A 12,849-nucleotide genomic window follows, 5' to 3' on the forward strand; every position below is an offset into this window, starting at 1 on the left:
AGTCAGAGAATACAATCCGTTTTTCCCACACCCACAAATTTTCCGAAAATTGAAGTTTTCTTGAGGACCAGCAGGATTTTTAAAAAAGTTGATACATGCCCATAACGGTTATTGAGTGGGGTGTGGTGCAGCACGCTGCAAGTTCGACTTCAATAATCGTGATGGCAATATGAATGGTTTGGAAGCACCAACAGTTGCGCGCAGTGCGCAGTGGTTTAGTCATTTTCGTCTTGTCGGGGCAAGGAACACGCGTTCTCAATGAGAACGCGTGAATGAGAACTTCTCATTCTCCCGAGCTCGCCTTCAATAATTGTGATGGCAATATGAGCGGCTTGGAAGCACCAACAGTTGCACGCAGTGGTTTAGCCACTTTTGATTGGATACGACAAGAAACATACATTCGTAAAAAACAGTTTAGACAGTTGAACTAGTTAGACGCTAGTCAGAAACATCAACCATGGTATGTGTATGAACTTTTCTTATGCTCCTTATGTTAGTTTCCACGATCAAATGACACGATTTGCCACTTAGAGGTTCTAAGTGGCAAGAGCAATTATTGCCTCAAATTCGGACGTATTTGAATCAAAACTATCGCGATTTTTTCCACCTAATCTGGGATTTAGTTCATTTTTCTTCAGGACTTAGTTGAAAATAAATTACTCGATTCTGATTGGTCCGAATTCCAACGATGATACAATAATTGTCCATCCAAAAAATGGACCGAATCCAGTTCCGGAAATTCGCATCCAGTCACAAAAATTCACATTGTGATAAATTTCCAATTTTTCCCGTTTTATGGTGAACGAGAGGTCCACCAATCGCGAACTAGCCGTGCTCAACGGTGATTGGCCGTCGCACTTAGCGAGTGGCGCGCGCGGGAAATTTGCGCGGGCAGGAAACTTCCATGATTTTTCGTGGTATCAACTGGTGGTAACTTTCAGTTGAGCCCGCTCTATTCAGATTTTGGAAACATGGCCCAGGTTTTATTTCACACTTCGTGATAAAGTCGAGAATCCTCCCATTTAAACATCGTAAATGTTCATTTTTTTTTGTCAGAGTTCATTATAAAGATCCATCAGGCCGATTAGCTACAACTTTTCTGATGTTCATGCAAACCCAAAGGGCAAGCAGGGCTCAGTTGCAGTCCGAGAGTTCCAAGTCCTTTAACGTGAACTCTCATACTTAGTGGATGATATTTTGAAGAGAAAACGTAGGTAAAATTTTAAGTTAATGAGTCATTGTAATTCAGTGAAGAGACCATTGTTTGCAGATCACCACCCCGAACTGAGTCTTCCATCTCATTCTAATGGGTTTTTCTCAGAGAACACAGCAAAGTTATCCAGTTGCTTGAATTGCTCGCGAATGACGTCAGATTCCATCGCCATATGTTGCCACTAGTAGAATGAGAACGTATCCAAAACCGCTAGGTTAACACGTTGTCGGCTCATCTACAGCAGTGTACTCCTCATGCGAGCGCGCCGCGTCATAAGCAGACGTTGAGATGTATCGATCCGTCCTTCATCTGCCCTGTGCCATAAGGCCCCGTTGAAATATATCGATACGGCCTCAATCTAGTTGACGCTGCTGATCGAGCGGTTGACCAGTTCAACAGTTCACAGTTAATCTATCGATGCTGCCAAGTCCCACCGGTGCTCGCTAACGGTTCATTGCCCAACAATCTCAATCATTTGTCATGCTTAACTCATTTGGCGCGCTCCTCTCTCATTGGCTCTTCTCTGCTTAAAAAGGGACCTAAGTGCGCGCCCGCCGTCTTATCACCTAGCTCGACGAGTCTCCAATCATGGTGAGTGGAACTTATCACTTAAGCCAATTGATCTTGCGTCGTTTTCTTTTTTCTTAACTTTGTTTTTTTTTTTTTTATTTAACAATAAGTTTGCTCGTTGCTGTGGTGGTTCTCTTGGTCAGTGCTTTCTTCCGACCAATATGTATTGAGCCGAACAGACGATGAAATATTCTTCCACGGTAGATTTGATTTATATCCTTTGTCATTAGGCTCCATCGGCTATAACCTAGAGGTGTAACACTCTAAGAGAGGCAAAGTGTTTGAGACTTCTTTCACAGCCTGAGTATTAAAAGTTTAGTTTTCGTGCCTCCTCTCACTTTATCATATTCAAATCCGGTTTTTTTTCTGGCATCAATATTTTCGCAATCGGTATTTCGGAACTGTAAAAAATCATGTTTCTTTAAAAGTGGATTTCAACTATTTTCCTCAGCGTTTCACCAACCGAAAAAATTGCGATTTTATCGCGATAAGATCGAGGATGATCGCTCAGATGTTGATGATCCTAGCGATTGATAAAATCGCCAAAAAAAAGGGGATTAAAGTTGTCAGCCGATTGCCGTTAGGTTCAGCCGTCAGGTCCTTTGACGAAGACGAGCGTAAAATCCCCGGAGCCTCCGCGGGGATTCGAACCCCAATCGCTACGGTGGAAGGCCAGCACATTGTCACTATGCTATGACCGCTATATGACTTGCGTGTGCGAATTGAAGCCTCTTATACATGGATCGGCGCTTCGCAACCTCACAACTTATGTCTTTGCGTTGACTGACACCGATTTTTCATTGGATTTTTTTTTTTTTTTTTTTTTTTTTTTTTTTTTTTTTTTTTTTTTTTTTTAATTTTCCCTCCTCTGTATTTTATTTCATACCTTGAAATACGGTTGGTAAAATAAGGTTCTATTGGTAATTTCATCATTCTGTCTCTGTAAAATTACCAATAATAGTGAGATGTAATATCCTCTTATTCCGAGGAGAAGGGGAGCTGTGAGATCTAAGACATTCCCCCCTCCTCCCCCTCACTACAGCAACTAGTTTCAGGGAGTCAACCAAATTTTAGCTCATAGGGCACTAAAAATGTAAACCAGTATCCGTATTAATGCTTTCTTTGTAATCGCGCGTTCAGACGTGAATCTGCGACGTCGCAAATCGCTGCGACAAGTTGTTTATTTTTATATGGAAATTAGGCATTTATTTTTTTGCGGTTTTCATACTTTCTTGAAATTATTCCTCGCGGTACAGAAGTTGAAGGGCGTCATATCTCCCAAAGATAAAATACAAATAATGCTATCAGGAGGACAGAAGACGAAGAAGAAGCGAAAACGAGACTCGCATGCCGCGACCAAGATGACGCCAAGCGGTTTTGCTCATGGGCTTTTATTTGTTTGTTTTCTCAGAGGCTCCCACTACACATCATTGTTATGAATTTCAACTTGTCAATGAGTATAACTCTTTCAAACATTCTTATAGTCTCCTCAAGTTTTAAGATAGATGCCAAAACATTGCACCATGCTCATTCTTGCAGATAAATTATAATTCTTATATACGTATAGGTATATTGGAGAAACGCACGCCTTTTACATTCTACAGACCTTTGGCAAAATTTGAGGAAGAGATTTTAGAAATGAATCGTCTCACGTTCGAGGATACACCTGTGTAACTTCAAACCGCTGTGAAGCGAGATAACTTTAAAATCTTGTAAAAAAAAGTCCATATATATAAAAGTGATTTTTTTTTATTTAAATAAGTAATACAATAATCAAAAGAACAATTTCGCAAACTGAGTGCAGCATCAATTGCCACGTATACTTCTTTTTATTGTAGATTTTTTTATTCAGAAGAAAACCTTGCCAGCATTTTCACAAGCTAGAAATTATTGAAAATAAAACAAAGTTAATGATAGCGACGCGAGTAACTTCTTCATCGAGTGGAAACTTAAATTTAAAAAAAAAATGAAATAATTTAATAATAAGTCAGCCTATTTAACAACGTAGGTAATGGACGAGGTCTAAGTCTTGAACTTCCGTTATCAGTTCACAGCAAAGCCTTCGTTGCCGCCAGTTTAAAGAATTTTAAAATTATTGTCTGTGAATTAGTCAGATACCTCGAGTAGATTTCAACGAGGTGTCATTCTGCTTTCCGAAATATATTAATCACCTACCAATGATTTGCAAAGTAAAATTGAGTATGAGCTAACGAATGAGACAATATCATCACGCACAAGTTTGCCATATCATCTACTGTTTTCTTTTCTTCGAACGTGTCTCAACAGAGATGGCGTCAGATTGGTATTGTATACATAACGCGGCCCGACTAAATGCGAGTATCACCTATGCAGTGTGAGTCACCATGAACCATTCCAGCGATAACTGTGTACTCGCGCATTAATGTCACGAGTCAATTGTTTCAGTGATCAAAATTCAAATTTTCACTTCAAATGCCCAATCGCTCTCTTGGGAACTACTGACCATATCTTAGGCACTCTAAAATCATAACAATTACGACCAGCGGCGTGGCGTGAGTTGCGATTTATCGATTGTTGTGCCATTTAAACCTATGGAAAAGGATCGATAAACAGGGTGTTCGCAGCGAACACCTTAATAATCGATGCTTTACCATAGCTTTAAATGGCATAATAATCGATGCATCGCAATTCACGCCACGCCACTGGTTACAACGCGTAACGCATAACGCCTCAGGTGGGAAGCGCTTCCATGGATTGGGTCGCAAAGCGGTCAGGGGGCATACCTCGTAGTTATAAACAATAAGCGCTGAATTTAATTTGCATCAAAATAATTTCAATCCGATATGTTCACCGTATGAACATAAAACAATGGATTTTATTCATCCCCCCCCACACTATCTTCCTTTAAAATTGTAAATAAAAAACCAGGTCTACAGTTTTAAGTGGTCCGTTCATTTTTTCTTAATCACTTCCTCATTTCAAACATAATATACCTCAAATTACAAAATCTTTCTCGGTAGACACGATTTCGCATTGTTTTTCTCTGTCTTGGTGTTTCTTCGCTGTTGTGCAGATTGTTCGGGCACTATCTCCTGTAAAATCAAGTTCGTTGGAGTAGAGATGTTTTCAATCTCGATTGTTCTTTTCCAGTTACGTAGCGTGCTTTGCAATCGATTCATCTGCCATTTAAATCTATGAAAAATGATTGAAAACAGGGTGTTTGGAACAAACACCTTAATATTCTATTCTTTACCACATCTTCAAATGGGGAGATATCGATAATTGATCATTCACGCCTCGCCATTGTTCTTATCCTCCTCTGACTTGCGCCCAGAGGAACGTCGCACAGTGGATCGAGTCAATGGGTAGGTCGGACAAAATTTGGAAACTTTACAAGCTTAAAACTCCGTCTATACAAGACATTGAGGTTTTAAAAATGGTTCCACTGGTTTCCTCGTGAAATTTTCTTCATAAACACCCTTTACAATTTAAAATGTGACGAAATGAACATTGAAATTTGCAGTTTTAGTAAAAAATTTCATGTCCGACTCCTCTGATTGACTCGATCCACTGTGCGTCGTAAAAGCATCCGAATTTTACCAAATCTCATCCGATAAAATCATCACCCTCGAGAACAGTTTCGAGTGCCTTTTTCTCCATCAAAAATTTCAAATTCCCCGGATTTAATTGCAAGAAGACATGCCCCAAAAGATTCATGAGTTATTTTTCTCAGAAGAAAGGTACTTTCCGAGGGGAATTTGGCAACGTTCAAACGCTTATGCGACGTTCTTCCTTGGCACTGTGATATTGCACTGACAAGGAGAGGCGTAATATTTTGAATGGTGCATTTTTCTGCTTGCTGTTTTCGCTTAGCCCTGGTATATTAAAGCGTGCACCGATGAGCTCAAGTGATCTGAGTTGCGTGCAGTTTCAGACCTTGATGTCATTTGTTACTCGGAGTGAAGATCTGCCGTGCCAAGGAAAAACGCCGCATGAACCTTCAGGCGTTGTCAAATTTCTCCCGGCAAATCACCACTTTTCCGGAAAATTTTTGAATATTTGTCTACCAATTTCTCAAATAATTTAATCCGCAATTTTATCTAAAGATTCTGAAAATTTAAAGGAAAATTATTCATAACTTTCCTAAAAAATAAGCATTTTATCGAAGGAAATCTGGCAACTCTCGAATGTTCATACGGCGTTCTTCCTTAGCACGGCAGAGATGCAGTCGACGGCCTTGGAGGCGTAAACAAGACGATCGCTCATTCGCTGCCACAGTGGCACATGCAATGGTGACGCCATGCGGCGCCCGATGCGTCCTGCGTTGCGCGGGAACGTATTCGAACGTGAGCGATCTATTATTATAGATCGCTGCACCGCTTTTTGCGTGGATAATCGATCAATCGAAGAGTCCTCATTCGATTCTTACCTATAGTCTAAAAACCGGCGCCGTGCATAGAGGTGTCCCGTCAGAGGTCAGGGGTGATATTCCTGAAATATAAGGCAGCCCGGGTCCGCAAATATAGTGTTCGTCAGATCATGGAAGTCGGAAATGACATCAATTACACAGAGAAAGGAAAACTTAAGGAAACATTTCCTTGATTTTTTTCAACGCATTACCCAAGTTTTAGGAGGGGAACTTAAGACCAACTTCCTTCAAATGCTTCGTCACTAATTCGCGTTTTATGAACCTGGTCTGCTGGCGCTCCGATGTGACGGCTCTAAAAAAATCAGTAGCGTAAGGTCATTTTTTCTACAAGCTTTGGGTCTTGTGCCTAGCATTGTTTGTAGATCAACTGTTCGTGCGCTGAAGAGATATTTTCGCGGTGTAATTGAAGAATTGAAGGCGCTCTGTCATTCTGGATCCTCGCCTGGATGCGCCGCTGCGCCACGCAGCGGGCGAAGCGGCGAGTGCCCAGACAGCTAAAACGCCTTCACTTTCGCGCGTATGCAACACGGACGTCCATGGAGCTCGAATAGTTGCATCCAGGCGTTACATTGAAACTCGTTTCGCGTTTGTCGCATGCGACACTACGACTAGGTGCTTTGCTTGTTTCTTTTTCTTTTTTCTTTTTCTCTTTTTTTTTGAAGGAATTTTATTTAAATATAACGTAACTACTACAAGTATTTCCTTATATCTATCTACATGCTTTAAAACTAAAACTAAAAATTGCATTAAATTTACAGGGTAACTTTAGATAATACGGCAATGATTTGCTTGTTTCTCTGCGCCTCAACATTCAGCTCCGTCTTTTGTGCCGTTGAAGTAAACTATCACTGATTTTTATCGAGACATCGTCAATTTTCAGAACTCTGCATTGACTGTTAAAATGTAATACTTTGACGGTTCTGGAAATTGGAAAAAAAGGTGTGGGAGAAATATTTGTAGAGTCCTTTCATCAACATTATCGAGCCGTCCTTTGTTCAGATTTTCTCCGCCTTTGGTTCAAATAATTTTGACGTTCAAGTGCAGACTTTTCTAAGAACAATGCGTCTCGAGGCCGGCCTTAAGTTCCTTGCATGGAACCCTAGTTGATGTTTTTTTATTCAATGTATTCACATTTAAATGAAAAAATTGTGCGAATCTTTTATAGGACGAGGAAAAGGATGGTTTATTGGGCGAATCTCGAGACGGAACGATAGTGTACAAACGACTCCCCACCGCCGGGCCGACATTAGATACCGCCATCAGAGTCCTGAACGAGGCCTTCTACCCGGAGGAGCCCCTGTGCAGGGCCCTGCAGGTGACACAATCCCCTCAAGCAATCTGTGATCTCGATGCACTCTTCCTGGGAATGGCACAAGACTACCTCTCGGTAGTCGCTCTCGATGCCATGTCGCATAAAGTCGTTGGCGTATGCTTTAACAAATTAGAGGTAAGCTAGTATGTCAGTGGCGTTTTAGGACATCAGAAATCACAAATTATTTGTAAATTGAGGCATTTTTCGGTAAAATGGCGTACAAGGCTTGCAATTGCTAAAATGTTGCAATTTTTTATAGCGTTTGCGGCAGATGAAATTCATTTTCAGTCAATTAATTTACTTCCTCACAAGAGTGAGGAAAACCTCGGAGCAGATTCAGGGTAATATTCACAGCAGAACAGTCGGATAAGTTACTTAGAACTAGTGAACTACTTTGCATATAGTAGCATCGGAAGTTTCATACGCCCTTTTGCCGAAAATGACTGAATTTTAAAATTAAGTGGGAATATTTCTACTAAGAGGAACTAGAGATGGGTGGGAAATATGGGGTTTGCCCCAGAAAGCTGCGTAAGAAACAATGTATAAAAGTGGACGTGATTCCTTTTGTGGAAAGGGAAAGGTGGGCTTTTACATTAAATCAAACGGAACTAAGCGCCCCGTGGTAAAAATTGGCAGTAGAATGTGTGTCCCAAAATACTATAGACCCAAAAGCCGGCTGTAAGATTTCCAATAGCTTCTGTAGCCGGCTGTACAATTTCTTAGAGCCTTTTATAGCCGATGGCGATTAAGCAACAGTCAGACGATAAAGTTTATGCTAAACGTTACTAAATACGGATACTAGGACTTAGTTACTTTTTGGACTACCGCTCTCTTTTTGTGCCGTAGTATCTAGATTTATTTTGCGAGGAAAGCTCCGTACTTTTGAAGGATGCCTGTCATTCTTAATATGTTGGAGCGCCTTCAATTTCTTATGATAGTGTGCAATACCTCTGGTGTGAAATAGGTGCTTCAGACGCCGTGGCACACTGCGGCGCGGCGGGCGGGCAGAGAGCGCAAAACGCGCATTGGCGCCTACAAACCTAACAGGGATACTTCACGCATTGCGCAAGGCGTGAAGTATCCCTGTTAGGTTTGTAGGCGCCAGTGCGTCGCCGCTCCGCTTTGTGTTATGCTCTAATATTTAATCTCACGGAGTCAGCGTTTTTCAACTCAGGATTTTGAAATGTTTGCACTCTCTGTATGGGCTATTCTCATTTTAATTGATGAAAAAAAAAAAAAAAATTTTAAAGGAAAATATAATGTGTGTTTAGTAAATCTTAAGGTAGTTCCGTCTCCAACTTAATGATTTCCAAAGCACACGAATTTCTACACAATTTCTTATAGCATAGCCAATGGCGATAAAGTGTAAAGCCCGGCGATAGGAACTATAGCCGGACTTTATACTTTTTTATAGCTTCGTATAGCCCGGCTATATGATTTGCTCCGCTTTCCACAGCCAACTATATGATTTTCAATAGCCTTCTTTAGTCGGCTATAAGAACTCCTATGATATTTTGAAACGCAGCTCGTATCGCCAATTTTTACCAGGGCCAATATATGCGGATTTCATGGGCCGTGCATGGACATATGACAAGAAGCGTTATGGACGGGGCTCATTACTGCCGTGCTCAGGAAAAACGCCGTAACTCCAATCAGGACTTTGCCCATGGAAGAGTTAGTGCCCCGAACAACTATTTCAATAATAAGTTCAACAATAAACCGGCTCAAGCAGGGATTTTGATGATACGAAAGGATCTCTGAGATTACGTGATTGAGAGGACAGCTGGTTTCACTTAGAGGGATTTTTTCTCTTTCATAGATCCTTCCTTTTTTTTAAACAACTTTCCTCCAGTTCAAGACTTCCAGAGTATTATATGTATATTCTTGTAAATTTTTACATGTATGCAATCATTCCAAATCGTAACTATTCTCTCAAGTTCACGTTTCACGTTCTTCACGTACTTATTTTTACTTTTGGAATTTTCAGACAAAACCGATGGAAGGAAATTTAGATTTTTACGAAGTATTCAAGAAAAGGAAATGCAAAGAGGATAGGATAAAATTTTTCATAGACGTCTTGGCAGAGGTAACTATAGTCTTTCATCTCTCTGTTTTCAATTGTGGGCCGGGAAAGCGAATGAGAAGCGGGTTAAGACTTGAATTAGAAATATAGGTACATCCATTGGGTTTCAACGTTTTTGCAACCATTAGAGATGCTCCAGAATGGTTCAGTTGCATTGGTCACAGAATCGTGTTTTGATGCTTCATTCTTGCAGATCAGCTAGAAATAATAAGATTTGTCCAAGCAGCAACTCTCTACGTGCAATATTAACCGAGATATCGCCCTTTGAAAAGTAGGGTTTTTGACGCGAAATCCACCGCGGTAGTGATACGCTTGGTTTTCCGGGAAAAAAGTGAAGTTAATTTAACATTGTGGATGTAAAAAAAGTGCGTGAGAACTTATAACATGCTAAATTACCCGCTATAGCAGTTACTTTAGCAAATGCCAAGATGAAAGAAACATTATCTACTGTGGCGGATAATTCGCCAGCATTTCATAAGTTCTCGCACACTTTTTTTTACATCCAGAATGTTAAATCAACTTGACTATTTTTCAGTGAATTCCTTCCACCTTGCTTTCATCAGTCAGTGTGACGCAAATTTGCGCTGGTTACTCAATGTAAAATTCGGGTGAAAGCGAGGTGGAAGAAACCAAGGGTGTCACTACCGCGGTGGATGACATCATAAGCCGAATTTTTCAAAGCGTGACATCTCGGTTACTATTGAACGTAGAGAGTTGCTGTTAGGACAGATCTTATTATTTTTAGCTAATCTATAAGAATCAAGCATCAAAACGCGATTCTGTGACCATCGCAACTGACCCATTGTTAAACGATATAATATACTCAAGTCACCAGTGAGAGAAAAATCATTACAAACTTTGTAAAAGCTCGCGTTGTAGGAGTTTTTGAAAGTTTTTTGATAAGTAACACACGAGAAAGGATTATTCAACGTGTAATGGAGTTACACGGATTCTGCGTGGCCAATTCTGCCGAATTGTCCACCGGCGACACTTTGAAACGTTGCGTTGCTCTGAAGTCCCTTTGACTTTCACCCCTTCAATTCTCCTCATGCCTACTTGCCTTGCATCTTGCCCTGGCCTCAAATAGGCAGTGATCGCAATTAGTTGCGATTTGATCAAAGAAGGTGTCGCAATTTTGTCGATTTATTGCAATATTATTGACCAAAAAAGGTTCGATGAATTGTAATTTCGGCGATCCATCGCAATATTATCAAACAAAATATCGTGATAAATTGAGATGGAATTTCGATTGTATATAGAACGCGATTTGATAGAGATAGAATCGCGACACAGCTGCGGATAATCGCTTAGATGTTGATGATCCGTGAAATTTTATCGCCAAAAAATCTTACAAAACTCTCAACTTAATATCAAAGTATAAGGGGTCGTAGATCACGAAAATATTTACAATTTTTTTTTTAAAAATTTGTTTTCATTTTTTTTTATCTGTTGTTTAATTTATTTATAAGCGAGACTTGCTTTAAATGATTCTACTTGATTTAACAGGAAACAGCCGGAATCGACTTGTTCGAAAAATACAAGACGGACGCGGTCGTAGATCTCGTATGTCTCACAGTGCTGCCAGATTTCAAACGGCGAGGTATAGGAAAATCCTTGATGGAGCATTCGTTGGAGCTAGCGAGGAGGACAAACGCTGCATCTGCTGCTTGCGTCGTCTGCTCATCCACATACACCCTCAAAATGGCCAAAAGCATTGGCTTCACCGAACTCACCTCCGTCCCCTATTCTCAGTACATTTACGAGGGCAGACAATTTTCCGACGTCATACGAGACCATGCCAGTGTTGTTCTAGTTGCAAAAAAATTGCAATAAAGTTTTAACTTCACGCGGTAAAAGAGCCATACCCAAGTAGCAGTGATTTCGATAAATTTCGATTTGATCGAAGAATGCATGGCGATTTTGTAAACGTCGATTTATCGCAATATCGTAGGATACAAAATTGCAATAAATTGCAATTATATCGCATAAATTTGCAATAAAATCGCGATTTTATCGACGGCAATTTATCGCATTATCAACGACCAAAAAATCCTAAAAAATTGAGATAAAATTGAGATTTTTTCGAAGGTGATTTTACAAAGATAAAATTGCGACAAGTGCATTGTGAGGGTGTGTGTGTGTGTGTTTTTTTAAAAAGATGTGTAGATGTGTACTTTCGATGTGTCATATTTGAGCGACATTTTTAAAGCATATTCTTGAAAAGATAAAAAAAAATTTACACGAAACTTAACACATTAACAATGATTAGCAATCTCCACCAAAATTAAAATGTGGTGGTTAATCTGCACAGTTGCAAACAACAAAATAAAGAGGCGTTTTCCAACGTTCGCACCAATAAATACGGATGTATTGTTTCCTTTTTTAAACCCATCTTTTCTCTACCTTACATTTCCAAATTCTATCAATAAAATCAATGAAATATTTTCAAAGTCAACGAATAAGTACATTAAAATGCCCTTCTAGAAATTCTGTTGTTGCATTTCTTTCGACCACCAAAGAGAAACACGCAAAGTGCTGAGTGAAAGAGTCTACCGCAATTTTTGTTCTTATTTTTTTAAGAAATGAAAAGAATTTTATCATTATTCTTCTAATTGTTGCATGTACCTATAACTATACCTAGCTTAGTAATTTTTTTTTTATTTTTTAATTTTACACATTATTTTAAAGCAATTTTGCGTTAAAAAATATGCATACAAAAGCAAAGAAAGAAGAAAAAAAATTAATTCTTAAGCGAAATATATCGAAATTGATTCGTATTTGTTCAGTATGAAAAGTGCGCGAATAACATCATTCATCTACTGAAACCTCGCTCTTGCAGGTTGATCATCTTCTCAACGCATTCAGGAGTATACGGATGGTTTTCTTGCACTTAAATAAGGTGACATTCAATTAGAATGATATGCTTCGAGAAATAGAGAGGTCTTTTTTAACTTTTTTCTCACGTAGACAGTCCAAAGTAAAGAGTTACCTATTCAGAATCTCAATATATTTTTAACATGTCATTATTTTTCCAACAAAGTAAAGCCCCCAAGTGGCTGAATACATGTCAAAAGCTTACACATAACAGAGATAAAAATTTTAGATATTTAGGGAGGTCTATCGCTTTTTAGAATCCTCTCCTTCAAGATCAAAAGAGATTGCTCTTTTATCCCAGCCTTATGCCATTAAAGCAAAAAAATTCCCGACATGGAAAGCTAATATAATGTGAGATCGAAAATTACATTGTTACCACATAGTGCTGT

The 12,849-nt window shown here is 39.5% G+C and overlaps 1 protein-coding gene across 3 annotated transcripts; it reads left to right on the top strand.

Annotated features, from left to right (window-relative positions):
• Positions 1-441: 441 nt before the first annotated feature.
• LOC109040336 (arylalkylamine N-acetyltransferase 1) lies at positions 442-12,073 on the top strand. Of its 3 annotated transcripts, none has more exons than XM_072296210.1 (4): positions 442-460; positions 7,357-7,638; positions 9,491-9,589; positions 11,093-12,073. In XM_072296210.1, exons 1-4 carry the CDS (start codon positions 458-460, stop codon positions 11,417-11,419), a joined length of 711 nt encoding a protein of 236 aa, XP_072152311.1. In that variant the 5' UTR covers positions 442-457; the 3' UTR covers positions 11,420-12,073. The 3 variants fall into 3 exon arrangements, with proteins under 3 accessions (XP_072152311.1, XP_018911788.1, XP_072152308.1); XM_019056243.2 differs by lacking the exon at positions 442-460 and adding an exon at positions 1,413-1,804; XM_072296207.1 differs by lacking the exon at positions 442-460 and adding an exon at positions 1,951-1,983.
• The last annotated feature ends 776 nt before the right edge of the window (positions 12,074-12,849 follow it).

This window comes from Bemisia tabaci, chromosome 1, assembly GCF_918797505.1.
Source record: "Bemisia tabaci chromosome 1, PGI_BMITA_v3".
Taxonomy (NCBI): domain Eukaryota; kingdom Metazoa; phylum Arthropoda; class Insecta; order Hemiptera; family Aleyrodidae; genus Bemisia; species Bemisia tabaci.